The following is a 26,939-nucleotide window of genomic DNA, read 5'->3' as shown; positions in this document are numbered from 1 at the left end:
GGTGCCTGGGTTAGTGCTGCGTGTCGCCTCTTGTCCAGGTGGCTCGTGAGGGCTCCCCTGCCAAGTCCGCGCAGGTCGTTTCTGGGGTGCGCGCTTGGGTGAGTGCGTGCGCCCGCGGCGTGGGCGTGGCCGTGGGTGTGGCCTCCCGGGGGCGGGCCCTCTCAGGCCCGCGCCCGGCTGTCCGGGAGCAAGCCAGCAACAAGCTGCGGCCGAGCGCCCCATCCCACCGCGCGCGATGCTCCCCTGGACGGCGCTCAGCCTGGCCCTGAGCCTGCGGCTGGCGCTGGCGCGGAGCGGCGCGGAGCGCGGTGAGTGCGGCGGGGCCAGGGCTCTGACTCCTGACGGCCCCTGGTTCCCGCTGCCCACGCTGGGCTGCGAGGCGGGTGGGCTGGCGGTTTCGGGAGCTGAGCTGGGAGCGAGCCCAGCACCCCAGCCACCTGTGGGGCGCGCGCCCCGGTGCTCCAGGCGGCGCGACTGAGCGGCGAGGCCGGCGTCTGCCACGCCCCGCCGGCAGGTCCACGGGCTGGACCTGGAGGGGAGAAGTCTGTGGGAGAGACCGTCCCGCCTCAGTTTCCCTACCTTCCGAAGGGCCCTCGGTAGAGGCGGTAGGAGGTTGGAATCGCCCTACCGCTTTGGGGAAACCCCAGGCCTAGGACTCCTTGAACTCTCCTCCCCCCTCCCGCCCCACTCCCCCCACCCGTGGCTTAGTGGTGGAGGGGCCCACGTGCACACCCACCCCGCAGGGTGCCGGCAGGAAGGGGAGGCCCGCCAGGAGCTGGGCGGGTCCTCAGGCTGCTGGGGGGTGTATCCTGTTTTCTGGGTCCAGATGGAGCTAAGGATGGGGGCCAGGCTCGGGGTGATGTCATCTGTAAGTGGGGTCACGATTCCAGCCTGGCCATCTGGGCTGGGGGGGGGGGCTGTGTTCAGAGCTCTGCCTCCCCATCCCTGCTGTGCTCCCAACCCTCCCCTGCTGCCTTGTGCATGCCCGAAGAATGCCTTACCTGGAGCTTGAGCTGTGTGGCTGAATTCCAGCCTCCATGTGGCCTCTCTGAAAACCAAGCCTGAGGGAGTGGACCCCAGACTCAGACCTTCAGGGAGGCCTAGGCGCCGGCTTTTGGCTCCACCTACATTGGATGTCTGCTGAGAAGGGAATGTAGGGTCTTGGAGGGTTAGCACTCCTCTGCACAGGGGACCTGCGCCAGCCCAGGGTGCACTAGGTCACATGGCCTGTGTAGAGAGCTGGAATGCACCGAGAGAGTGTGAGCCTCCTGATTGGTCCAGAGACCTTCTCCCCTGAGGTACTACCGTTTGGACCTCAGGGCAAGGGTGAGCACAGGCTCAAGGAAAGCCGGGGCCTCAGGGGTCTCTGCTCTGGGTGTGGGATGATCTGGGGCCACCATTTGGGGTTGACCCTCGTCTTTCCCCAGGTCCCTTGGCATCAGCCCCCCAGGGGGACCTGTTGCTCCTGTTGGACAGCTCCGCCAGCGTATCACACTACGAGTTCTCCCGGGTACGGGAGTTTGTGGGGCAGCTGGTGGCACTGCTGCCCCTGGGCCCTGGGGCCCTGCGTGCCAGCCTGGTGCATGTGGGTAGCAGGCCACACACCGAGTTCCCCTTCAACCAACACAACTCAAGCCAGGCTGTCCAGGACGCCATCCGTGCTGCAGCCCAGCGAATGGGTGACACCAACACTGGCCTGGCACTGGCCTATGCCCGGGAGCAGCTGTTTGCTGAGGCAATGGGTGCCCGGCCAGGGGTGCCCAAGGTACTGGTGTGGGTGACAGATGGTGCCTCCAGCGACCCTGTGGGCCCCCCAATGCAGGAGCTCAAGGACCAGGGCGTCACAGTCTTCATTGTCAGCACGGGCCGTGGCAACCTGCTAGAGCTGTCTGCAGCTGCCTCAGCCCCTGCTCAGAAGCATCTGCACTTCGTTGATGTGGATGATCTGCACATCATTGCCCGAGAGCTGCGGGGCTCCATTCTTGGTAGGTGGGAGGAGAGCCCTCAGAACTCAAGTGCTTGATGCCCCCAGGTGGGAATGGGAGGCAGATAACTCTGAGTTTCTCCATGCACCTTCAGGAACACAAACCAACTCGGTGCCCTCATATGCTCAGACCCCTGGGCTGTGGAGAGACGGGAGCAAACCTTAGTGGTCACCTCCAGGTGATCTCCAAGGGACTGAGGGCTACCTCTGTAGGATGTGGGGGATAAGTGGAAAGGATCGGGAAGGAGGTCCTTGGGCTGAGGAAGCCAGTGGCAGCATGTGCATGGTGCATGTCCAGGCCTACCCCATCCAAGAGGGAGGAACTTGGAAGGCCGGGTCTGCCTCCCAGAGCTCAAGCCTTACCTGTTCTGGGTGAGGACAGCCACAGAAGGATCTGTGTTGGTTTGTACAGCAAGTGTGTGGTGGGAACAGCTGGGGATGAAGCCAGACCAGGAAGTCTGCCGCAGGGCGGGGCAGCATCCAGGGGCCTTTTTCTGGATCACCCCCTCAGCCCAGCCTCAAAGGGGGAAGGGCTGGAGATGAGGGGCCTGATGGCTGGTTAGGCTTGCTGTAGCCACAGAAAAGTGCCACCACCCCAGGATTTTTACCAAATCTCTGCCTTTGGGTTACTCACCTACCCTGAGCAGGAAGGTGTGGGTCTGTGGACTGGGAAGGGGTAGAGGGTCCTCCCCCAAAGTCTTCCCCAGGGACATCTGACCCCTAGTGGCCCTTGGCAGCTGAGCCTGGAGAGGAAAGGAGAAAAGGCTGCCTTCAGAATCAGGGAGTGGGGTGGTGGCTCCTGGGGCTGGGGGCAGAGTCTGAGGGGGAAGATTGGCAGGCCCCACACCCAGGCATCAGGAGAGGAAGGTCAGAATCTGAATGTGCTTCCCAGCCTCATTCACCTGCACACCACTCCAGGGACCTACAGGTTATTCTCTGGATCCTTCAGAGCTCCACCAGCTGGCGCCGTAGAGGTGTCTTCTCCCCTGACCTCCCATACCTTCCACAGATGCAATGCAGCCACAGCAGCTCTACGCCTCCGAGGTGACGTCTAACAGCTTCCGCCTGGCCTGGCCGCCCCTACTGACCTCCGACTCCGGCTACTACGTGCTGGAACTGGTGCCCAGTGCCGGCCCGGGGGCCAGAAGACGCCAGCAGCTGCCTGGGAACGCCACCGACTGGACCTGGGCCGGCCTCGACCCTGACTCAGAATATGATGTGGTGTTGCTGCCCGAGTCCAACGTGCACCTCCTGAAGCCTCAGCACTTGCGAGTGCGCACGCTGCCAGGTGAGGCGCGGGTGGGAATACGCCGTGGGGAGGGGTTCGTGGGGTGGAACGCCCCTCCTCTTGACCCCCACCCCTCACCCCCGCAGACGAGGCTGGTCCAGAGCGCATCGTCATCTCGCATGCCAGGCCGCACAGCCTCCGCGTGAGCTGGGCCCCAGCACTGGGCCCAGTTGCCGCGCTCGGCTACCAGGTGCAGCTCGGGCCACTGAGTGGCGGCGCTGCACAACGCGTGGACGTGCCCGCTGGCCGAAACAGCACCACACTGCAGGGCCTGGCGCCCGGCACCGCCTACCTGGTGACGGTGACAGCTGCCTTTCGCTCGGGCCACGAGAGGGCGCTGTCCGCCAAGGCCTGCACGCCAGTGGGTGAGCGCAGCCGAGCCCCGCGCCCAGCACCCCGGGTCGCCGTGGGCCGTGGCGGGTGAGCCGCCCGCCCGGAGGGGTTCGGAGAAGTCGACCGATAGCCCCTCGTACGGAGCCGGAGCCGGTGGGAGGAAGTGCCAGCCTTGCCTTTTACCCCCTAGTTCTCTCCTCGCAGCCTCCTCTGACTCTCGGCCAGAACCCCCTTTGTGTTGTCCTTTGCCAACATTTGGTAAAGAGGTGGGGAGGGCGTCTGAGGGCGAGTTGAGAACATCAGACCCAGGGGAGGCAGGGGCCTGGGCTCCAGCTGGTGTGAAAGGCCAAGCATGCACAGTTGGAGGAAGTGCCCGAGGCCACTGAGGTCTTGCATATGGATAGAAAATGGGTGGGGCAAGGGGAGGAGCAGCTGGCATAGGCCTGTCTCCAAAGGCCTCTTGAAGAAGGAAAGGACTGGAGGGCACTGGGAGGCTGATGGTGTGGCCCAATGGTCTTTGCCAGGACCCTTGAGCTTGGAAGGCAGTGCCTACTGGGCACACTGGCTCTGTCTCCCTGCCCAGGACCCCAGGTGGGCCCAGCTAGCAGCCCCTGGGATGAAGAAAGCACTTTTCTGGAGGCATAGACCCAGAACCTGGTGCTCAGGATGGTGGGGACAAGGGCTATCCACTCTTGCCTTGGCCAGGCTCCAAGGCCAGCACTCACAGGGGGCCTCCCCTGTATGGGGCCCTAGAGCTCCTTGAGGAGGAACAATGTTGCTCTGGGTGAGTTCACCTCAGATACTTTGCAACACTATCTGACCCCAGAGGGTCATGGGCTACCTCCTGTCACCTTCTACTATCCTGGAGCTCTGGAGAATTCACCAAGGATAGGGAGGACCTGGCTGCTTCTGTAGCCCCCACTGGTCAGGTCCTCTTCTCAGAATCACCTGCCCAGGCTCACCTTGCTTCTCTTCCCCACTAATGACCCAGATTCCAAAATACAGTAAATCATTTGTATGCTGAGCCTGCTGTCTCCATAGAATGCTTTGCTCCTGCCACAACACTCCAGCCCGGGTCAGGGCAGTGTGAGAGGTCCAGTGTGCAGGATCATGGTGCATCTGAGAGGAGCTGGGGCCAGACTCCAGTGCTTGGATACAGATCACCTGGACTTCTACAGCCCTCTGGCACTTGCTTTTGTGGCCCCGGATCCAGTTTGGATAGGGGCAGACTGCTGGAACTCAAGAGGACAGAGGGCCCAGTAGTTCTGCAGGCCCGTTGCCTACTGCCCAGTCCCCCAATTGTGGGCACCCACTGCTGGCAAAGCCATGCCTCCACTGTACCCACTTTTGTCTACCTTAGTGAATCCCAGGCAGCCAGGGTTGAGCCGGTGGTTTCTGGACCCTACGTGTGTGTGTGTGTGTGTGTGTGTGTGTGTGTGTGTGTGTGTTTTCTGAGAGCCTATGTGACACAGAACCCAAGAACCTTATTGAGCATCTGTGGCCTGAACTGGTGCATCTCATGATCCACAGGTCGTGGGCATGGCAGGTGGCTCCTCACAGGCAACTCTTGAGAGAGTCCCCTTACAGCCCCTTCTAGAGTGTCCAGGGACACAAAGGCACTTTGGAGGCCATAGGTTTGGGCAGGGCGGGGCAGGGCAGCTGAAGGCCAGCACTAAGGCCACCCATGATACATATGGCCAGGAAGTGTGTATACCAGTTAATGGGTTTCACTTCAGGGCCCTATAGGGACAGTGCTGGAGACTCTTGAGTTTCCAGCTGGGGGCAGGGGCTGCTTTGGGGCAGAGAACAGTGCATGGGGTCACCATAAGCAGGCAATGGCTAACCTACACATAAACCCTGAGCAGGAAGATGAGCTATACAACTGTGGGAATCCCAGAGGGGCCTGTGAGGTTTGGGCTCAGCCCTAAATCACTATAGTCCTGGGCCTGCTACCACTACTCTTATTTTCTCTCATGAACCACCATACCTGGAGAGAAGCCACGAGGGGCTGGCAGGTCACAGGAACCCTACTATGGTGGGTTAGGGTGGGAACCAGTAGCCCAAGGCCCCACCCTAGAACCTTGGCCAGGCTGGGCAGCTTTTCTTGTTTGTTTGTTTTTTGGTGCTGGGGATCGGACTCGGGGCCTTGTGCATGCAAGGCAAGCACTCTACCAACTGAGCTGTATCCCCAGTCCCATGGGCAGCTTTTCTTTTGGCTGAGCTTGGGCCTGTGTGTGGGGGATTAGGAACAGGAGGGGAGTGCACATGCCAGCAGTGGTGGAGGCAGGCCTGCAGGTGGACTGTGGTGCCATGAGCAAGTCTGGAACCAGTGAGTCCTTTTGGAAATGGAAGAAGAAGAGGAGCAGGAAGGGACCAGCTGGCTGAGGAGAGAGATTGGCTCCTCACTTCTGGAAGCTAGACCACTGCCCAACAGGACAAAACTGCAGAATGATACTGATGGTCAGCAGCAAACCTGTGCTGGTCACAAAAGGGGCTTTAGGTTTAAGGGGAGAGGCTTTGCACCGGCACTATCCTTGGAAGTCAACAGGCAGCTGGCAGCTGCAGCCTTGGTGCTGGGAGCCCCAGGGCTGGGTTGCTGGGGGCAACAGGTTGCAGTGCAACTCTGAGATCTGGTCAGGGTTAGGGGACTCAGAAACCATTTTAGCTGCACACATTCTTGGAGCAGACCTCTTCCCCACTGATTAGGTGGGATTCACTTTGAGAATCCTGCCCCAACTCCTGCTAGCCTGTGCTCCCGGGGAGGGCTGCACACCCTCTGTTGGGATCCAATGCTCAATAAGGTTCTTGAGTTCTGTGCCACAAAGGCTCTCCTCTCCGGGCCTCCAGCCTGTCAGCCTGCATCTTTAACCTCTGCGGTCTCTCTAGGTCGTTAATGCTGGAGGACTCCTGTTAGAGAAGCTGTTGGGGAGGTCAGAAGGGATCCCACAAACAAAACAGCAGAGCCTAAGCAGCACCTCACATTTGTCAGTTAAATGGAAATGCTTCAGGTAGAAAGCACACTCACGACTCTGTTTAGAGTCTTTAGGGAGGGTATGTCTGTCCTCCTAAATGGTATAAGATTTTAAGTATCAAACATGTGGATGGGATATTCTAATAGTCGTACAACCAGAGACCACTGCGGCTTCGGAAACATCCAGGGGGCCGGCGGAGGACTGCTCTCCAGGCCCGCCCTTCATCTGAAAGACGAAGCCTTTCCTGGGATCCACTAGTGTCAACTTATTAAGGGCTTCCTGCGTGCGCCGCGTGTGGAGATCTTCATTCAGCGCAGCCTCATGCCTGCAGGGCTCCCGCTCGCCCCGGTGGGGCCCAGACTCCAGGGCCGCTCCGGGCCAGAAGGCTGCGGGTCACCGAGGGGGCGGGCGGAGGGTTCGCAGCACGGGTCCCTTCCCTCGTCCCCTGAGGTCGCGGCCAGGCGCACGCTCCCCTGCCCTGGTAGCCGCGTCCCCAGAGTTCCCGGCGTCCATATCCGTCCAGGGAGGGGGTCTCTCCCAGGCTGGGCTTCTCCAGCGCCCACAACGGCCGAAACTCCGGGGCTGCTGCAAACTGACAGTGCTACGGTGCGCGCCCACCAGTTCCGACAAGTTTGTCCAAGCTTGGTATCCTTATCCTGTGCCACGCCCTCCCGGTGGCGTCACGGCCTTTTCTCCCGGGCCAAGGGCTGTGTGCCGCGCGGCCTCGCGCACTTCCGCTGTTGGGAGGAAGGGGTGTGTGTCGCGCTTGCGCACTGGCCCTGCCGCCGGCCCGCGGCGCGTGGCGGCTCCTCTGAGTTGTGGAAGTCACAGTCGACCGGGGTCCTGGTATCGTGCAGCGCTCTCGGGTCATGTCCTGGCTCTTCGGCATCAACAAGGGCCCCAAGGGCGAAGGCGCGGGACCACCGCTGTCCTTGCCGCCCGTACAGCCCGGGGCCGAGGGCGGCGGCGAACGCGGTGCGGGAGACCGGCAGGCGCCCAAGGACAAATGGAGCAACTTCGACCCGACGGGGCTGGAGCGCGCGGCCAAGGCGGCGCGCGAGCTGGAGCACTCGCGTGAGTGTGGAGGGCGCCGGGACGCGGGAGGTCTCGCGGGCGCCAGCCGCCGGGCCCTGTAAGCGCCTCACCGGGCGAGACTGGGTGCTGTCGGCGGCCCCGAGCCGTCCTGCGTGCCAGGGTCCAGGCCCTGTTCCTCTTTTGCACCTTCAGCTGTCGCCAGCAGGCCGGAGCAGGGGCTTCAGCGTGCAAGTGCTGGGTGCCCACCTGGGCCCTGGGCTTTGGGCACTGCCCGGCGCGTGGGATCCTTCGAACTTGCAGCCTCCACGTGGGGCAGGCCAGGGCGTGGCCAGATCCCGAGATGCTTGTGCGCGGGGTTGGTGGCAGTTTTGCACTTAACAAGGAAAGCATATTTTAGTTATTGCGTTTTAACGAGAATGTAACAGATTTTGCATTTATTATTGGCAAACGTTGGCGTTTTGGTGGGTGCGGGAGCGTTTGTAAAGCCACAGGCCAGAGGGTGTTGGCCCAGCTGGTGACCTCCTTGAGCCAGTTGTGAGCAGTGACTGAAACCCAGGTCTTTTCCCACCTTCTTTTCTCCAGTGGTTTTGATGATTTACACCAAAATGGCGCAATTTCATGTGCGCCAAAGTGCCAAATAAATACTGACTAAAGGAATACAGTAGTCTCAAACTTGTTTAAGAGGGTGTCCTTTTTTTTTTTTAAAGAGAGAGTGATAGAGGAGAGAGAGAGAATTTTTAATATTTATTTTTTAGTTCTCGGCGGAAACAACATCTTTGTTGGTATGTGGTGCTGAGGATCGAACCCGGGCCGCACGCATGCCAGGCGAGCGCGCTACCGCTTGAGCCACATCCCCAGCCCCCAAGAGGGTGTCCTTTTATCACTGGAAGATCCTGTAGGGAAGCCTTGGTGTGAAGTAGGTGTAGGCAGAGCCACCTTGATAAGAAGGGAGAGGGCTTGGCACTTGGTGTCTCAATCCTCTGCCCTTTCCCAGGAGGCTACAAGAATGTCTTGGGCACTGGTCTCTGGGTCTGGCTGGCTGGCTCTTATATTCCCAAAGGAATGCTCAGAGCATTCAGATTCGGTTCACAATGTGTGTCACTTAAGGCCTGGCTGGGTGGACGATTTCACAGGTGATCTTTTAGTTTATCTGTTAGTTTATTAGCTGGCTGGAGTGAGGAACAAGCTTCAGGGCATCTCATACCATAGCAGACTTAATCCCTGACCAAACTCAGCTGGGGGCACCTTTCTGCCCCAACTCCTGGGGTTTTTTACCCACTTACCATACCCAGAATTTCCAAGCTGAATCTTAGTTGTCCCTATGACAGGCAGTTACCCAGGCCTGTGGGACACAGCTGTGGGTGTGTCTGAGCAAGTCTCTTGGTGTCTGTGCTTCTCTGCCCTCTGCACCATCCGACCTGCCTGGGTCCATTGCCTAGAGAGTACTTGTCCAGGCCCTCGGTTCTGGCCCAACACATGCAACTCTGGCTGTGGCTGCTGCTGCTCCCTCAGTACCTCAGTATCTGTTTGCATTCTCCACTTTTTTCGTTCTTCCTCTTCCTTTCCTTTTTTTTTTTTTTTTTGGCAGTACTGTTGATTGAACTCAGGGCCTTGTACCCTTTAGACAAGTGCTCTACCACTGAGCTGCATCCCCAGAGCTTTTATTTCATTCTGAGGCAGGGTCTTGATAGGCTGCTCAGGTTTACCTTGAATTTGGGATGCTCTGCCTCAGCCTCTGCGAGCATCTTGTACTCTCCATTTGTATTCTCACCACCCTTCCTGGCCCCACGATGGCTATGTTTCTCCCCAGCCCTTCTTCCCAGGGTGCCTCATGCCTGTCTGCTTGTCAGCCCCTTTGCCAGGCACCCTCTTTGAAGGCTCCCGGCTCATAAGCCCCCTGTTCACCCAGATTCATGCAGTCCCCTGGGCTTTGCCACAGGGTCTACTATGTTTTGGCCTGAGCCTCTGTACTGACCCCACTGCCTTCTCCCAAGCCAACAGGAACTGTCCTCAATGGTCCTCTGCACAGTCTGACTACCTTCTTTGTTCCTCAAAGCCCAACCTAGTGATACCTTGTTTCCAGTGTCTGCCCAGATCTTCTGGGTTCGTTCTTAGATGCCAGCTTAGTTTATGGGCCTAAAGTCTTTTATATGCCCCAGACCATGTCTCAGACATCCCACCAGGGTGGGTGCTTGAGTGTTGTGGGAGACAAAGCTGCTGGTACAGAGCGGTCTTAGGTGGTGAGCTACTGTCAGGCCTAGCTTGTGACTCTGGAGTTTACATGGATACCAGTCTTGTGCTGAAGTTTTCCTTTTATTCTCCAAGGAGAACTATAATTGCTTCACTGTCAGGAGAGAAAACAGCCTCAATGAAGTTAACAGAGAGGGTGGGTGCATGCCTATATTCCCGTAATCACAGCATAACATGTACTAGTTGCAGCTTACCCTGAAGACTTCAGAGCAACTCAAAGGCTGAGGCAGGAGGATGGCAAGTTCAAGGCCAGTCCTGGCAACTGAGCAAGACTTTGTCTCAAAAAGTAAAAAGGGCTGAGGATGTGGCTTGGTTGAAGAGCGCCCTGGGTTTAGTCCCCAGCACCAAAACAAGAAAAGTAGGCAGGATGTGGGGATAGAAGGAATTCGATGGGCCAAAGAGCAAGCCAAGGTCACTGTGGCATCAGGGGTTTCATTTGTCCCTTTTCTTGCCTGTGTGTGTTTGATAGCAGATTCATGGTCATAGATATGGGAAGCTTAAGAAAAATGTGTAATATGAACAATTAAAGGCCACTCTAGCCAAAGCCCGCATTCTGCCCAGTTGGGAAATGCCTGCTGTTTTGGCCTGTTCTGAATGGGTGTGGGGTGGCCTTTCTGAGGTAACTCTACAAAGGTGATAGATCCTTGGGGATGAGACCAGGGCCTGTGCCAGGCTTTCTTGGGGATAGGGCAGCAGCCTTGAAAGCAGGGGTGTGCCAGGTCTGGCCAGGATTGAGGGCAGGACTGGGAAGTAGACAGGAGCACTTCAGGCTGAGGCATGCGGTGGCTTCTCAGAAAGCCCCTTGACATTAGTGGGTGTTGCCCACTGGCCACAGCCACATTGTGTCTTGATTTCCTCTGTCTGACACCCCACAGGCCACGCCAAGGAGGCACTGAGTCTCGCACAGATGCAGGAGCAGACGCTACAGTTGGAGCAACAGTCTAAGCTCAAGGTGAGAGGGCCTAGAGGACACCTGGACGGCAGGCGCAGATGCCAGGAGCAGATGCCAGCTTGGGCGCTCCTTCAGGAAGGAAGCAGGGGAGGCCAAGATGGGGCCTCGGGTGTGGCTGAGTCCCCACAGCAGAGTCCCCTGAAAGAGCGTATAAGGCGAGGGGCGTCTGGTCTACTGGTCTACCTGAGGGCAGGGGGTCTTTCTTGGAATTCTTAGCTTCATTCTGTGCACTTGGTGGGACTCAACATCCTTTCATGCATGTAAGCTGGAGAAGGCTCTGCTTTCAGCCCCTGGCTGCTATGGAGTAGTCATGGTATAAGCCTGGGGGAGGGTGATGTGTCCCTGTGGGACCGATCATTTGTGTCTGGTTTGATCTTGCTTCCTGGAGGCCTTTCCAGATGTTTTCTGGTGCTTCTCTGCTGGGTCTGGGTTCCTTCCAGGCCTGAGCTCAGGTGGGGGTATTGGTCCAGGCTGCGTTTTCCAGAAGTGCACAGACCAGCTGGGTGTGCCACTGAAGCCACTGCTCCAGAGCCCTGCAGCTTGAGGAAGAGGGTTGCAGGGAGCCTTCAGCCTCTAGCCAGGTATTCTGAGTGGCCCTGTTCTACAGGAGTATGAGGCTGCTGTGGAGCAGCTGAAGAGTGAGCAGATCCGTGTGCAGGCTGAGGAAAGGAGGAAGACCCTGAGTGAAGAGACCCGGCAGCACCAGGCCGTAAGGGCACAAGCGGTCATTCATACCAGGAGGCCTGGGGTGACCAGGAGGGGGAGTAGGGTGCAGCTTTGGATCTCTCTTTCACTAGCCAACCAAGGATTTACTGGGTGTCAGCTGTTACCCTTGTAAGACCTTGGAATACCCTTGTGCAAACACCCAAAGCCTGTAGATCCCTCCACACTGAGCTCCCCACCCCCCAGCACATCTGATTGTCTGTGGGAGGTAGGCAGCTTACCTGAAGCCCCAGCCCCTGTTGAGGCTGTCGACATGGTTTATCCAGCTAAGGTGTGTCCTCACCGTTCCCTTCCTCTCTAGAGGGCCCAGTACCAGGATAAGCTGGCCCGGCAACGCTATGAGGACCAGCTGAAGCAGCAGGTGAGCAGGGCACATCTCCCTGAGGGGTCTGCCGTCCTGGAGGTCAGCAGCTTCATGGGCTAGGCAGGCTAGTCCATGGATGGGAGAGCACATGGTTAGTCCTGGGGACCTTTGTTCAGATGCCCACAGGCACAGAGGTGGGCTTTCCAGGGGCTTTGAGGCTCTTGCCCAGGAGGCCTAACCCAGGGGCTCTGGCTAACTAGGAGGTCAGTGAGGGACTGAGTAGAGTCGGGCAGACCAAAACCTGGGTGCCACTCTCCCTCTGTGGGTACTGGCACCCTGCTGTTGGTGGTCAGTTTCTGTGAGTCCTGGCAGCCGTGCTGCCCCAGGAGGCCTGCGTCAGGTCATAGAGGCTGTGAGCCCCTCTGGTGAATACCCAGTTTCTCTGGCTCGGAGCAGCTGTAGCCTGTAGGCTTGGTGTTACTGTTTTCTGGTTCTGAAAGCTTCTCCCTTCTCTGTGGCTTCTTCTCAGCAACTTCTCAATGAGGAGAACTTACGGAAGCAAGAGGAATCTGTGCAGAAGCAGGAAGCCATGCGGCGAGGTAAGGGTCACGCTCGGGTGGAGGAGGCTCCAGGAAGCAGGGGTCCACTGGGGGGGGGTGGCTCTATGGGTCCCTCAGTCCCTTAGAAGCATCTCAACAGCAAGCCAAGAGTACCAGTTTAGGCCAGCATCCCAAGCCTGGGCGCTGCAGTGCATCAGGCAGTCCAGATTCTTATTCTCGTTGGTGGGGCTGCTCTCAGTAGAGGCCCCTCTGCAGCCTGGCCACGTGCCTCTCCAAAGGGTGCTGACACTGTGCCTGGGTGGGAGTCCGTGTTTGCCACCCTGTGGAAGCTGCACTTATGAGTGGCCATGGTGTCAGCGTTGCACGCATGTGTGTCCAGAAGAAAGGACCACTATTTCCTGTCTCTGTGGGCCAGGGGGACCTGAAGCCACCATGTGGGCTTCGCTTTGTCGTGGCTATGGGCATTTCCCCCAGACGCTGCACGGAAGAGCACTTGGCTGTGTCCCGTGGGTCTGGCCACACGACAGCTGGTCTCAGCGTCAGTTGGCTTGCCCTGTGATCCTGTGTGCTTCATCTTGTTTCCTTAAGTATGCACAGTCCTTAGAAGGGTGGCCTGGTCATGGGATTCCCTTGCTCGCTGGGGCTGGACCCCAGGCGGGTCTTTTCGCTGAACTCTGTACTGTTCCTGGACCACTTTTGCTGAGGTCTATGTGTTGCCCTTGTGGGCAGAGGCTGGCTCTGCCAGGCTGAACCCTGCTGTCCTGCCTTTTCTGGGGCAGCCACCGTGGAGCGGGAGATGGAGCTGCGGCACAAAAACGAGATGCTGCGCGTGGAGGCCGAGGCCCGGGCGCGGGCCAGGGCCGAGCGGGAGAATGCGGACATCACCCGGGAGCAGATCCGTTTGAAGGCCGCTGAGCACCGCCAGACCATTCTGGAGTCCATCAGGTGAGCATTCAGCAGGAGCCCTGGCTGTGTGGTGCTGGCCGTGGGATGCCCCCTCTAAGGTCACTAGCTGGGGTCATCATGTTGGTGGGGTTTCTCTGCCCCTGTGTTTCAGGGCTTGCGTCTGAGAGTATAGGAAGCTGCAGGGGGGTGTCGCCCTTGACCTTCTCCAGCCCTGTGTCCAGGTCCCACATCCCTTCCTATCCTGTGGCTGTTCTCCCCCAACAGGACGGCTGGCACCTTGTTTGGTGAAGGATTCCGTGGCTTTGTGACAGACTGGGACAAAGTGACAGCCACGGTATGTATCATGCATCCCCGGAGGTGTGCCTGGCAGGCAGCTCTGGGTGTTCTGGGGCCTCTGGTGTGCTGCAACTCTGTTCCTGCTGACAGGGTGGAGCAGCTGGTGCTCGGGGCGAGTTGGAGCTGGAGCAAGGCCGGGGCTGCCTCTGCTTGCACTGCTGGCTGCTGCCGCTGCTCCTGTTCCTCCTCAGCCAGGGAGAGGTGGTGCAGCTAGATGAGAGGGAGCCTTTTTGGATCGATTTTAAGCGATTTGGTCTTCTTTTTTTCCCCCCCTCTAGCAAAATACCCAAAGCTGTGTAACTTATAAAGAGGTTTATTGGCTTCAGATTCTGGTGCTGGAGGGTCCAAATGACATACTACTGGCCTCCTGGCCAGGGCCCACTGGCTGGGACACAGTGTAGCAGAGAAGTGGAAAGGGAACCAACCAGTCACACGCAGAAGGGTTGGGCACAGGGGGTGGCCTTGCTTTATGATCTCCTGCTCTGGAGAGAACTGACAGTCTGTCCAAGAGACACTGATCCATTCCTGATGCTGAGCCCCCGACCTCATGACTCTCTCCTAGGCCCCGCCTCTTTTTTTGGTTCTGGGGATTGAACCCAGGAGTACATTAGACCACTGAGCTGTATCTTCAATCCTTTTTTTTTTAACGTTATTTTTTTGGTAATTTTTAAACATTTTTTTGAAAGAGAGTGAGAGAGAGAGAGAATTTTTTAATATTTATTTATTTATTTTAGTTATTGGAGGACACAACATCTTTGTTGGTATGTGGTGCTGAGGATCAAACCCGGGCCACACGCATGCCAGGCCAGCGCGCTACCGCTTGAGCCACATCTCCAGCCCTTGTTGTTATTTTTATGTGGTGCTAAGGATTGAACCCAATGCGTCACTCGTGCTAGGCAAGTGCTCTGCCACTGAGCCACAACCCTGGCCCCTTCTCAATCCCTTTTTAAATTTTGAGACAGTCTTGTTAAGTTGGTTAGGGCCTTGCTATGTTGCTGAGGCTGGCCTTGAACTTACGATCCTCTTGGCTCAGCCTCTCCAGTCACTGGGATTACAAGTGTGGCCACCACTCCTGGGTTAGCTCCCACCTCTTAAAGGTTCTGCCCCTTCGCCTCCATGGACAGGACCAGGCCCCCAGCATGTGCTCCTGGGCACAAGCATCCAGCCATGGCAGTGCCATGTTTGAGGCTTTGGAAGACTGGAGGACTGGAGCTGGCTTGCTTGCTTTGCAGCATCCTGAAAGGATGTGACTAGAGTTTTCTTTCTGCCACCATTTTTTTTTTTTTTTTTTTTAATACTGGGATTGAACCCCAGGCACTTTACTACTAAGTCACATCCCTAGTGTGTTTTTATATTTTGTTTTGAGAGGACCTTTGCCATGTTGCCCAGGCTGGCCTTGATCGTTTGAGCCTCCTGTCTTAGCCTCCTGAGTTGCTGATAGGTTCCACCATACCTGGCTCTTCCTGACAGCTTTTGTAGAATGGGCCTACCTACTTCCACTGGGCAGGGACTCTGATGCTGAGCGGTGGACGTCTGCTGCTTCCTCACACCGTCTCTAAGGGCTTTTCAGTGTAGCAGGGGTTGATCACCCAGGGAAGCACTCATCGGGGTGCGGTCTGGCTGGCATGGCTGTGGGTCCACAGCCATAGGGCCTGGCTGAGGCCAGCCTTGCCCACTCAGCTGGGACTCCACAGGTGCAGTGTGTCTGTTGAGGAAAGAAGCCCTTCTTTTCTTCTGTGACTTGTGTTTTGGCATTTGCAGCGTTGGGGTGAACCCAGGGCCTCGTGTCTGCTGGGCCAGCTCTGCCTGAGCCCCGGTTAGGAGGTACCTTCTTACCATGTTGTGAAGTAAGGGAGCTCCCAGTAAGCTGGTTGTTGACTGGTGTGTCTATGTGTGCGTGTGCATGATATGGATTAGTTTTTGAATGGGTTAGTCATTTGGGCTTAGTCTTGTTTTCTAGGAGTAAACTTTTAACATTTTCATTGGGCAGAAAAGCAGTGGAGGCTGTGGCCGTGATAGCCACCTGGCCCCATAAGGCTGTCCTCAGCCTGCAGCCTCAGGGTCAGAGGAGTTGCAATGCGGGTCACAGAGAACACAGCTCTGAGAAAGGTTGGGGTGAGCAGCGTTCTGATCTGACTGGGCCAGGCCTGTTAGGGACTCCCAGGAGGTGAGGCTGCTGACGGGCGTGCTGCCTGCTTCTCTGTTCCAGGTGGCTGGGCTGACACTGCTGGCTGTCGGGGTCTATTCAGCGAAGAACGCAACTGCCGTTGCTGGCCGCTATGTGGAGGCGCGGCTGGGGAAGCCGTCCCTGGTGAGGGAAACCTCCCGCATATCGGTGCTGGATGCTCTGAGGCACCCTGTGCAGGTATGGCTCAGTGAGCACCTGCCCCCTAGAGCTCTGTGTCCTTGCCAGGCCCCTTCCCACGACTGGCAAGTGCTGCCTACATCACACACCATCACCTTTCCCTCCCTTGTGCCCAAGCAGCATCTGCTTCCTCCTGCGGAGGGTTCTCCCAGTCTGAACTCACCTTCAGGCCCCCTTGTGTCAGTGTGGTGCTGTAGGCTGGGTGACCAGCACCCTAGGGCACCGCTGGCTCTGTACGAACCCTGGGCCTGTAGTCCAAATGGGTGGCGCCCAGATCTCCTCCGTTCATTCTGGGCTGGTGGGTAAGAAAATAAGTTTCAGTGAAGGATCCACAGATCACCCCAAGCCCCCCAGCAGTTGCCATGTGTCCCAGGGTCTGGCTTGCCAGCTCCGAGAATGAGGTCCTTGCATGTCTGCGTCTCTGCTCCCCCAGGTTAGCAGGCGGCTCCTCAGCAAGCCCCAGGATGCACTGGAGGGTGTCATTCTCAGTGTAAGTCAGTCACCATGGGTGGGGTGCATCTGGGTGGGCTATGAGGTCCTGTAGAAGTCAGCAGAGCTGGGCCCATGGGTCTCCTGTTGATGGCCTTTGGCTTCTGAAATTCACTTTGCTAACTAGAGCCAGCCTGTATTCAGCTAGTTCAAACTAGCACCCGGGAGTAGACTGCAGCAGAGTGTCCACATGCCCGCCCCCAAGGATGTCTCCAAACACACTTCCCCTGACAGCCCAGCCTGGAGGCACGGGTGCGGGACATTGCCATAGCAACAAGGAACACCAAGAGGAACAAAAGCCTATACAGGAACATCCTGATGTACGGGCCGCCAGGCACTGGCAAGACACTGTTTGCCAAGGTAAGAGCACCCACTGCAGGAGCACCGTCAGTGTGAGGAGGCCCGTTCTTGCTGCGGCTAGGTGACCCCCACCTCTCGGCACCACTGTGATGCTCAGCACCAGTGCTTCTTGTGGGGGCTAGAGTGGCTGGTGGGCTGTGGGCTTTGCAGAGGGTGTAGAACATCTGCTCTCTCTCCTTCCTGCACCCCTTCTGCCCAGAAACTCGCGCTGCACTCAGGCATGGACTACGCCATCATGACAGGCGGGGACGTGGCCCCCATGGGGCGGGAGGGTGTCACCGCCATGCACAAGGTCTTCGACTGGGCCAACACCAGCCGGCGAGGGTGAGAGTGTACCCCTTGTGCAGGTCCCTGGTCCCCAGGCCATTGGCCACCCCGGGGATGCTGTTCTGTAAAGCGGCCGTGTTCACCACTCCACCTCCACAGCTGGGAAGCAACTCTTTCTGGTTGCTAGTACCCACTGTCCCCTTGTGTTCAGTCCTCCATGCTGTGCAGGCCACAAGCAGCCTCTAGCCTTTGAGCAGTGGGGACTTGTCAGAGGGTCCCTCTTGGAGCAGAGGGGGCTTGCCAGAAGGTTTTTGAGAGCAGAGGGGCCTTTCTGGGGGGTTTCTGAGCAGAGGGGCCTTGCTGAAAGAATTTTGAGAGCAGAGGGGGTTTGCCAGAAGGTCTGTCTAGAGCGGAGGGTCCGTCAGCGTGCTGAGGATGGGCTGTTGGTCTTTCCCCTCCAGTTCGAAGGGGCTACTGGTTAGAGATTAGAGACTAGAGAAGTGAGGGGTGAGCTCAGGTGGGGAGGGTCTGCCCCACACAGGTGTTCCATTGAGTGTGTGCACAGGTGGTGTGCATGCGTGCAGGTGGATGTTCCTACGTGAACCTCCTCCTCATGACCCCTCAGCAGGATAGTCTGGCAGTGGCGTGGTCAGCCCTACTAGTCGCCCCAGGCGTGCCCCCTCTCCTGTCCCCTGGGCTTGCACCTTCCCTGGCTGCTCGAGCCGGCCCTGCACCAGGCCCTGCACCCGCTCCTCTGGAAGCTGCAGGCAGCCTGCACAGGTTTCCCCTGGCCTTGCTGCATGGCTCTACTGGATGCGTGTTAGAGGTCCTGGTGGGTAGAGCCTGTGGCCGTGGGGCTGTCTTGTGGGTTCAAGCATCCACTCGTGTGCCACGTTCTTGTTCACAGCCTCCTGCTCTTTGTGGATGAAGCAGACGCCTTTCTTAGGAAGAGAGCCACAGTGAGTCCCCTGGGTGCGTCCCTGGTCATGTGAGGATGCTGGGCACTCTGGGCATTTGCAGCTGGAGCCAAGAGCAATTTTGTGGTGATGTGGTCAATCAGGACCCTGGCTGTGCCAAGCACATGTGCCACCACTGAGTGCCCCAGCCCTCTTAGCATTTTTGAGGGCTTAAAGTGCAGTTTCAGCTTTCAGATGGGGTTGAGGCTCAGACTTGCCCTGTAGGAGTGGCCTGCAGAACCCTCCCCACTTCTGAGGCTTATGACCAACGCCAAAGCCTTCCCTCTGCAGGAGAAGATCAGTGAAGACCTCAGGGCTGCCCTCAACGCCTTCTTGCACAGGACTGGCCAGCATAGCAGCAAGTGAGCCCCTGACCTCCCCTTGCCCTGGGCAGAGTACCTGCAGCATTGTCACCCTTGGCCTCACAAGGGAAGTGGGGGCACTGCCCAGGCATGCCCACTGCTAACGGCTAGGGTCAGAGTCCAGCACTTGGTGCCTGGGCAGCTGTCAGGGCTGTTCTTGACACCCTTGTCTGGGAAGGGCAGCACGTGTCACTGAGAAACCATGCCAGGTTCTGCCAGGCAAGGCCACCAACTCACATGACCCCTCCCACCCTTTGGCTTCCAATCTTCCACTTGACTTTGAGGGAGGCAAAGCTGAGACCCCCGTTGGGGCTGGTGTCCCTCGGGATTACAGGAGGCTCACCAGGGGCATAGGTGGGCACTTTGGGTGGGAGCGAGGGCAGGAGCAGTTCCCACGTATCCTGGAAGGAGCACAGGACCTTGGCTCCAGAGCGATTCAGGTCCCAGGGTAGCCTCCAGGCCTCAAAGAGAGGTCTCACTTGGAGGAGCTTCTTGGGCTGTTCCAGAGGTAGGTCAACCTGGGTGCTGTGTTCCCACACACTCCTTTCCAAGTCCCCTCGTTCTGTTCCTTGCTCACTGGTCACAAAGCATTCTCAGACGCCTGCTAGCTGGGGCTGCTGTTTGAGCCCGGATGCTCTGAGGCAAGTTGTGGTTCCTGCCAGGCCCAGTCAAGATCCCCGTCCCCAGCCTGGCCAAGCATCTGCTGGACACCATGGCCTTGTTTGCCCAGCACAGTGAGGCTTCTCAGCAAGAGGGAGCAAGTGTCACCTGCTGCTGCTGCCTGTTGGTCTGGGATCTGTACTGGAGAAGCCCACTGGGGCGAGAACAGGAACGTGGACACGGCAGCTGGGGCCTGCCCTGTGCAGGGGGCCTTGCTGGGGGCTCCCAGGGTTTCCTGGGCTGAAGTGCTAGCCAGGGTGGGTGCAACTCAGCAGTACAGTCCTGGCCTCCCATGCATGGGTCCCTGGGCTCGGCCCCCAGGTGCCAAGTGGTTCTTCTGTAGGTTTCCCTGAGGAGCGAAAAGCCCTCTGCCTGCTGGTTTCAACCTGTGTGCCTGTTGCCTGCAGGTTCATGCTGGTCCTGGCCAGCAACCAGCCTGAGGACTTCGACTGGGCTGTCAGTGACCGCATTGATGAGATGGTCTGCTTCCACCTGCCGCGGCTCGAGGAGCGGGAGCGCCTGGTGAGGATGTATTTTGACAAGTTTGTTCTTAAGCCAGCCACAGAAGGAAAGCAGTAAGTGTCCAGGCCCTCTTGCCATCTGCTGTCGGCAGCCACCCCACCCCTCCTCCCTTTGGGCATGTCCAGCAGGTTCCACCTCCTGGTGGCATTTCCATTTCCCTGGGGTCTTGTGGCCATTGGTGGGGTCCTGTTCGGACCAGGCATCCTTCGGATGGTTCCCCGGGGCCCTGGAATAAGCAGCTCTGTTGTGGGGTCATTGACCCTTTTCTCCAGCCACTTTTTACTTGAGGGCAGCAGCCGATGTATCTAGTGTCCACTTTACGTTCTTACCTTCCCATTATTTGAAGCACCCGGGTCACTTGGGAGCTTTAGGGAAAATGTTGGGCCCTGGGGTGAGGCTAAACTCTGTTCCCTGAGCCTCACTCCAAAGTCCTGTGCCTGTTGAGGAGGGGGTGGTCATGGCAGTCCATGGCTGACCAGGTGGCCTGGCCAGATGATCAAGTCCAGCTGCCTGTACACCGTGCTGCTCCCAAGAGCTGCTCAGAGGGGCCCTGAGCCTCGTGGGTGGGGTGTGGCTCCCCGTGACTGTTAGGTGCTGGGTGCAGGGCGAAGCCATTGGGCAAAGCCTGCCTGGTGGCAAGGCCCTGGCTCTCCCTGCTCCCCTTTCTGTTGCATCCAGGACGTTCCCAGTCAGCTGAGGCTGCTCTGCCTTTAGCCTCTCCAGGGGCCTAGGCTGGCAGCGCCTGGCTCCAGGTCCTTCCATGTCCTGACCTGAATCCTTCCTGCCCGCCTCCCCACCTTCTGCAGCCTGGTGGGCTGGCTTCTGGACTGCTGCTGGCCAGGCCCAACCTCCTCCTGGCCCAGGCAGCACGACCTCCTTTCTCTACCTCTTATACAATGGCCACTCTACCTTTGGCCAAGGTGACATTGCTGGAAACATGGAAGGTGCAGCCTACCCTTCCTGTTCGCTGCCCTTCCAGGACCCTGCCTGCACTCCGCTGGCTAAGAGTTTGGAGTGGCACCTGCTGCTTGGCTGTTGAGTGTGCAGATGTGGGCTGGGTCTGGAATGGGTGGAAAGTGGGGGTGCAGGGGTGCAGCGCCGCAGCCTGGCCCCATAGCAGGTTAGCCAGGAGGATCCGGGTGTTGGCAGATCCTGGCTTATGTTCAGAGGAGCGGCCAAGGGGTGCCCAGGACAGCCCATGATTCTGGTATGAGGTGGGCGGCCTTGATGCCCGTCTCCCCAGCTCTGTGCCGTGTGCAGCCCTGGCTGGCTGGGCACCACCTGAGATCTCTTCCTACAGGCGTCTGAAACTGGCCCAGTTTGACTACAGCAGGAAGTGCTCAGAGGTCGCCCAGCTGACTGAGGGTATGTCGGGCCGTGAGATCGCCCAGCTGGCCGTAGCCTGGCAGGTGAGTGGAGCTCTTGGGCTCTGAGGCCTATGGAGGGTGTGGCCCTGCTCTACTCCCCCTCACCAGGGGCTGCTCCCCCATGGGCTCATCCTGTCTGGGCTGCATGGGAAGGGCTTGTGAACACAGAACACATCATCCCAGGGAAGGCCAGGGTGCCCGGGCAGACGTACGGGAGGCTCTGAGGCAGGTGGGGGCCGAGGTGCTGGTCACCTAGCCCGTCAGCTGGGGAGCTGGACAGATTCTGAGCACCTACTTCAGGTGGAACCTCACAGCCACCTGCTCTGCATGAGCCCTCTTGAGGTTCTGCTTTTTAGGACACGTCAGCTGCAGAGTGGGAGCAGGTGTGTTGGCTTATGTGTGGCTCAGGGCTCACAGGGCAGGTGCCCCCTGTTAACCCCAGTTCAGCTCCTGCAGTGCTGGGGGCACCTAGAGACCACAGCCTCTGGTGGCTGCTGAGAAAGCCGTGGTGGGCGCCATGCCCACCTGGTCACCTGTGTGCAGGAGGTTAGTCAGAGAGATATCTGTATCCGTCAGGACACTCAGCTGCTCTTACGGATAAGACCACCTCCAGGTCTAGCCAGCTGAGGGCTGTGCTGTGGGCCATATTGTGGTCGACAAACCAGAGACCAGAGTACGCGGTGGGGTGCAGGTGGTACCATGGCACCACATTGTGTTCCCGGTTCTGAGGCTGTGGTCTGTCCCCCAGAGCAGCTCCTGAGGCCTGCAAGGGCCACATGCTGGTGTGTCCTTGGGGGTGGTGAGCGGCTCTTGGGGTGTCTTCTGGTGGCACTGACTTGGGGGCAAGCTCGCAGCCTCATTCACTTCCACGACTCCTCCAAGGCCCAGGCTCCAAATGCAGGCCCCGAGGCCTGTGTGATCGTGGTCATTGTGGCCTGGGGAGGGTCATCTGGCAGGGGGTGACCTGGCGTGCTGCTGTGGCCCGTGTTGCAGGAGCAGCTGACCACACCGGACGGCTGTCCACAGACCCAGCCCTGGGCCAAAGCTCAGCTCGGTGTGTGTGAAGTGGGTCCTGTCCTGCCTCTGCACTCACCCTCAGGTTCACCAACCCGGCACCATCTTGACGGGCGCAGGCTGTGGCATCTGCTGGGGCCATCACTGCTGTGCATTGCTGGAACTTCCTGTCCTCCCAGATAGAAGCCCTGTGCCCTCTGACCTCTCACTCCCCCTCATCCCCAGCTGCTAGGCAGCCCCCCTTTCTTTTCCTCATCTTCTCCCAGCTGGCGGAGGGTTCTCAGGAGCCAGCTTTCCGTTCTCTACCCCAGAGTGGAGCTGCTGGGCTGGGCCGGGCCATGTGGCAGTGCCCACAGACGACCTTCTCTGGGGCCTCGTCTCTCCCCAAGCTCATCAGCATTTGGTGTTCTCCCCCCGACCCTTTGTACCTTGAGACAGGGTCTTGCTAAGTTACTGAGGCTGGCCTGGAACTTGGGATCTTTCTGCCTCTGCCTCCCAGGTCACTTGGGTACCAGGCATGGCCACTGCCTGTCAGGGTTGCCCTGTGGGTGTGAGCTGTGACAACCAGGACTTCTGTGGTTGCCTCGGGGTTCGCGGGAGCCCTTCAGAGTGCAGCATGCTGGTTTCCAGACAGTCGGCCTCCCATGGCCACGTCTCTGCACCCATGGGCTGGGCCAGGTCTCAGTGCTGGGCAGTGTGGGTCTTCCCAGTGCTGGTGCCTGAACAGCAGACTGCAGCACCCCAGCGTTCAGTGTGTAGCCACGCTGCTGGTGTCCTGTCTCCTGGGGCCTTGTGTGCCCACAGTTGCCAGGGCAGCTCTGCCGTGTGCTGGTGGCCCTGGTGTTCATTCATCCAGGGCTTGACGTGGGTGCTCTGTCCCTCAGCCATACTCCTATTCCTTCTCTTTTTTATTTTGAGGTGGTTTTGCCGACTTGCTGAGGGATTCTCTAAGCTGCTCAGATTGGCCTCTAATTTGGCACCTCCTGCCTGGGTCTCCCCAGTTGATGGGATTATAGGCATGGCTGTGGCTTGGGCTTCCTCTCTGGGTGGGCGTGGGAGCACCACACATCTGCTTCAGTTGCTCTTCCCTGGTCACCAGCATCCTTTTTGGTGCTTAGTCGCCACCTGTGCCTGTTTGAAGACATGTCTCTTCAGGTCCCCTGCCCACTTGAGATGGGTGGCGGTGTTCAGTCTTGGCTGTGGGTGTACTCTGGGTCTCAGCCCCTCCCCAGCTGTTCAGGGCAGACCTTTCATCCGCGCCCTGGTGAGTGCTGTAGAGGCCGACTCTTGCTCTGCTGCCTTTGGCTCGTCCAGGAGGATGCCAAGTCCAGTCTGTCGGACTCCCGCCGCCACTGTTCTTCCTTTTTAGGGGGAGGTCCCAGGGGCTTCACCAGAGGTGCTGTTAACACTGAACTGCATCCCCAGCCCCCTCACTCTTCTGTTTTGAGACAGGGTCTGTGTATTTCTGAGGCTGGCTTTGAGCTAGCAGTCTTCTGGTACCACTGTGGCCACTCCTGCCCTGTGGTTTTCCCCTGGGGTTTATAGTTCTGGTCGTTTTCTTTGGTGCATAACTGGCATGAATGCAGGGCTCTGTGCACACTGGCCAAGCGCTCTGACACAGAGCTGTACCCCAGCTCTGGCTTTTGTGAGGGCGTGAGTTGGAGGTGCAGCCTCGTGTCGTTGGCTGCGGATACCGTTTTCCAAGCTTCCGTTTTGAGAAGACCGCCCTTTCCTCACAGAGGGGTCTTCACAGGAAGAGGATCTTGGGTTCAAAGCCAGCCAGGGCAACTCAGCAAGACCCTGTCTCAAAAGAAAGATACTTGAGCAGCTCAGTGATAGAGCAGCTCTAGGTTTAAAAATGTTTATTTTTTAGTTAGAAACAGTATATTTATTTGTTTTTATGTGTGCTGAGGATTGGACCCACGGCCTCGCACGTGCTGGACGAGCACTCTACCGCTGAGCCACAAACCCAGCCCCCTTTATTTTTTATTTTGAGACAGGGTCTTGCTAAGAGGCCCAGGCTAGCCTCAAACCTGAGTCCTCTGGCCTCAGCCTGAGCTCCACACCAGGCTGTTTGCACCACCTCCTGTGTTCTTCAGTCCCACTCGGTGGTATTGTGCGGTTTTCACGTAAAGGTTTTCATCTCCTTGATGAATTCCTAAACATTTTATTCCTTTTTATATTTGTATAAATGGAATTACTTCCTTTTGGAATTTCTGTCAAGGTGCAGAACTGCAGCTGCTACGTGTGTTGACCTTGTGTCCTGATCAGTTCTGATGGGTTGGTTTTTAGGAGAGATCTGCAGGCGAGTGCATGTGTGCAGGGTGGTGCTGGGCGGGAGCCCTCTGAGGAGCTGGGGCTGTGTGGTCTCAGTGGCCCCCAAGCCCTGCCACCCATAGGGTCACAGCATCTGGGAGCCGAAGCAGCTGGCTCCTTTCTTTCTGGCTCAGTCCACTCGTCTTGCCCAGTTGCCAGGGAGGGCTCCAGTGCTGTGCTGTGGAGGGGCTCAGTGGTGGTCTGCCGGCCTGCCTTAGGGAAGCCGGCGGCTCCTGACCTGTGCTCCCACTGTGTTGAGAAGTCTCTTTCTGTACCTCTCTGTGGGGTGTTTTTATTAGGAAAGGGAGGCTGAGGCAGGAGGATGGCAGGTTCCAGGCCAGCCTAGGCCACTTGATGGCATCCTGCTTCAAAGTACAAGATAAAAAGTGTTAGGATGTGGCTCAGTGGTGGAGCATTCCGGCCACCTCAGGCCACCTCAGGACCGCAAGGAGGGAGCTGGCCAAGTGCCACGTGTTGGCCCTGCATTGGCTTCTGCTGTGTGCATGACAGTGTTCCCACGGGAACACCCTTGCATCCCTGGGGCCATGCCTGCTGGTCTGCTGCTGCACCCCTGGGTGTCTTTGGCCAAGGCGTCAGGGTGGCATTGGGCTTGAGGAAGGAGTCAGCTGTGACCCTCCTTGTCAGCATCCCACGTGGCCGCAGTTCTTCTCCATTTCATTTCAATGTTCCTTCCTTTTCCCCTCCTCCCTACTAGGGATCAAACCCTGGGGCACTTAACCACCAGGCTGCTTCCCCAGCCCTTTTCAAAACTTTGTAATTTAGAGACAGGGGCTTGCTATGGTGTGGTGAACATGTGATCCTCCTGCCTCAGCCTCCCGAGTGACTGGGACTCTAGGTGTGGCCACTGCACCTGGCTTGTTTGTTCATCTCACTGTGTTGTTCAGGCTGCCTTGAACTCCTGGCCTCAAGGTGTCCTCCTGCCTCGGCCTCCTGAGTGCTCGCTGCAGGCATGCGCTTCTGTACCCTGGTGAAGGGGTCTCTTGGGCTAGTATAGACTCGAAGGAGGCCAGGACAGCAGCGTGACTGGTGCTGCCCTGCGTCCTGCCACGCAGCAGGTCCCTGCCTTGGGGGAAGCATGGTCGCTGCGTCCTGCCACGCAGCAGGCTCCACGCTGAGCAGGGCTGGGCTGCGCCCTGTCCACCCGCCAGGCTCATGTGCAGCTTCCACCTTACCTTCTGCTCCCTCCCCAACTTGGTGGTCTGGCTTCAAGGTGCGGTCTGCTCCTGCAGCAGGCGGAGGTGAGGCAGGGGCCCTGCACTCCGGCCCTCGTGGCACCGTGCCAGGCAAGGTTGTCAAGGAGGCTGCCGCCCTGCACGCCTGCCCCTGGGCGGGGGGAATCCAGTGTCTGGGAGGAGGGCCCAGGCTGTGGTGAGGGTCCCACTCAGGTGGCCTGGAGGCAGGATCCCCTGCTTGGGACTGCCCTGAGTTTCCTCCAGGCACCCCAGCTCCCCTTCCCTCCCGAGGACAGTGCTGTGAGGTCCCTGCACCCTGGCCGGACCCCTCACCCCAGCCGCCGCACCCTGGGGCCCACCAGCCCTTTTGGTGCTTCTGGAGCTCTTGTTGCCGGCGAGTTGCAGCCTCAGCCACCCAGGTGCAGTGACTCTAGTGACGTCCTTAGGATAGGGAGTGCAGGAGTGGCAGCCTGTCCAGAGGTGACCACTCGGGGTTCCCCTGTGTGCCCAGAGTCACCTGCGGGTTTTGCATTTGTTCTGCCTGGGCGGGGCTTGTGGGCCAGCTGGGTGTGCGTCTGGACTTGGGCTCTCTATGGTAGAAACTCTGGAGCCCAGAGGCCGTGCTGGGATGTGCAGAGCCCCTGTAGACGTGGGTCAGACCACACTGGGGCCCCTGGGAGGCCCCTGGGCCCTGGGCAGGGTGAGTTGCCCCTGTGCAGGCTGCTGGCCTCTTTCCTGCAGGCCATGGCGTATGCCTCTGAGGATGGGGTGCTCACGGAGGCCATGATGGACGCCCGGGTCCAGGATGCCATCCAGCAGCACCAGCAGAAGATGCAGTGGCTGACTCTGGAGGGCCCCAGGCCCCAGGCTGGCGAGTCCCCGCACCTGAGTCCACAGCAGGCCAGCTAGGCTGGGACGCCTGGCCCACCCTCTGGGAAGTGCAGCCACGCAGCCTGCAGTGCCCTCCCACCAGCTCCCCTTCAGCCTTGACCCCAAGTCTGCCCTGCTGCCAGGGGTGCGGGCTGGGGGAGGGTCGGGCCTCCAAGGCGAGCTGTGTACCCAAGGCTGGTGGCTACAGCCTGGCCAGCAGGACCGGGGCCTGTGGGGACCAGAGGGGCAGTGAGGTCACTGGCTCAGCCTTGGCCTGGATGTGCCCTGCACATATTTGTGCCAAGAATTAGCCCAGCCCTGACCTCGTGGGGTGGATCCAGAGCCAGATAGCCACTGGTCCATGACGCCTGGTGCTCCAAGCTGCTGCCCCCTCCAGCAGGCGGGGGGGCCCTTCTATCCAAAATCTAATAAAACTGATTGACCCTTGCTGTGTGTCTCAGGGTTGATATGAGGGGCGGGCCGTGGGGTCCTCTCTGCAGCCCTCGGGGGTTTCAGGTGACGGAAGAGGCAGAGGCCGGAGCTTTCTGGAGAGTT

At 58.6% G+C, this 26,939-nt stretch overlaps 2 protein-coding genes and 1 long non-coding RNA gene across 6 annotated transcripts; 2 read left to right on the top strand and 1 right to left on the bottom strand.

The window, feature by feature from the left end:
• VWA1 (von Willebrand factor A domain containing 1) lies at positions 1-4,629 on the top strand. Its single transcript, XM_081305470.1, has 4 exons — positions 1-308; positions 1,428-1,985; positions 2,994-3,272; positions 3,359-4,629. The coding sequence occupies exons 1-4, from the start codon at positions 236-238 to the stop codon at positions 3,694-3,696; spliced, it is 1,248 nt and encodes a 415-aa protein (XP_081161596.1). The 5' UTR covers positions 1-235; the 3' UTR covers positions 3,697-4,629.
• LOC308655369 lies at positions 1,990-3,005 on the bottom strand. 2 transcript variants are annotated; one of them, XR_014023461.1, is made up of 4 exons: positions 2,887-3,005; positions 2,619-2,727; positions 2,348-2,416; positions 1,990-2,123 (listed from the first exon to the last, which is right to left on the bottom strand). It is a non-coding gene; the product is annotated as an uncharacterized lncRNA (long non-coding RNA). The 2 variants fall into 2 exon arrangements; XR_014023460.1 differs by having other exon boundaries at positions 2,348-2,727.
• Positions 4,630-7,338: 2,709 nt separating the features above from the next.
• LOC308657203 (ATPase family AAA domain-containing protein 3A) lies at positions 7,339-26,831 on the top strand. 3 transcript variants are annotated; one of them, XR_014023883.1, is made up of 16 exons: positions 7,339-7,651; positions 10,738-10,814; positions 11,422-11,523; positions 11,839-11,898; positions 12,371-12,440; positions 13,181-13,346; positions 13,572-13,641; positions 15,853-16,008; positions 16,442-16,498; positions 16,732-16,857; positions 17,057-17,181; positions 18,032-18,083; positions 18,372-18,442; positions 19,510-19,624; positions 20,925-21,033; positions 26,256-26,392. XR_014023883.1 is itself a non-coding variant. In XM_081308729.1 (16 exons), exons 1-16 carry the CDS (start codon positions 7,447-7,449, stop codon positions 26,421-26,423), a joined length of 1,782 nt encoding a protein of 593 aa, XP_081164855.1. In that variant the 5' UTR covers positions 7,340-7,446; the 3' UTR covers positions 26,424-26,831. The 3 variants fall into 3 exon arrangements, 2 of the variants coding, with proteins under 2 accessions (XP_081164855.1, XP_081164856.1); XM_081308729.1 differs by having other exon boundaries at positions 7,340-7,651; positions 19,510-19,677; positions 26,256-26,831; XM_081308730.1 differs by lacking the exon at positions 16,442-16,498 and having other exon boundaries at positions 7,340-7,651; positions 19,510-19,677; positions 26,256-26,831.
• Positions 26,832-26,939: the final 108 nt, after the last annotated feature.

This window comes from Spermophilus citellus, assembly GCF_964194105.1.
Source record: "Spermophilus citellus genome assembly, chromosome: 9".
Classification (NCBI taxonomy): Eukaryota; Metazoa; Chordata; class Mammalia; order Rodentia; family Sciuridae; genus Spermophilus; species Spermophilus citellus.
The sequence above is the reverse complement of the archived record's forward strand: the minus strand, read 5'-3'. Positions and strand labels throughout refer to the sequence as shown.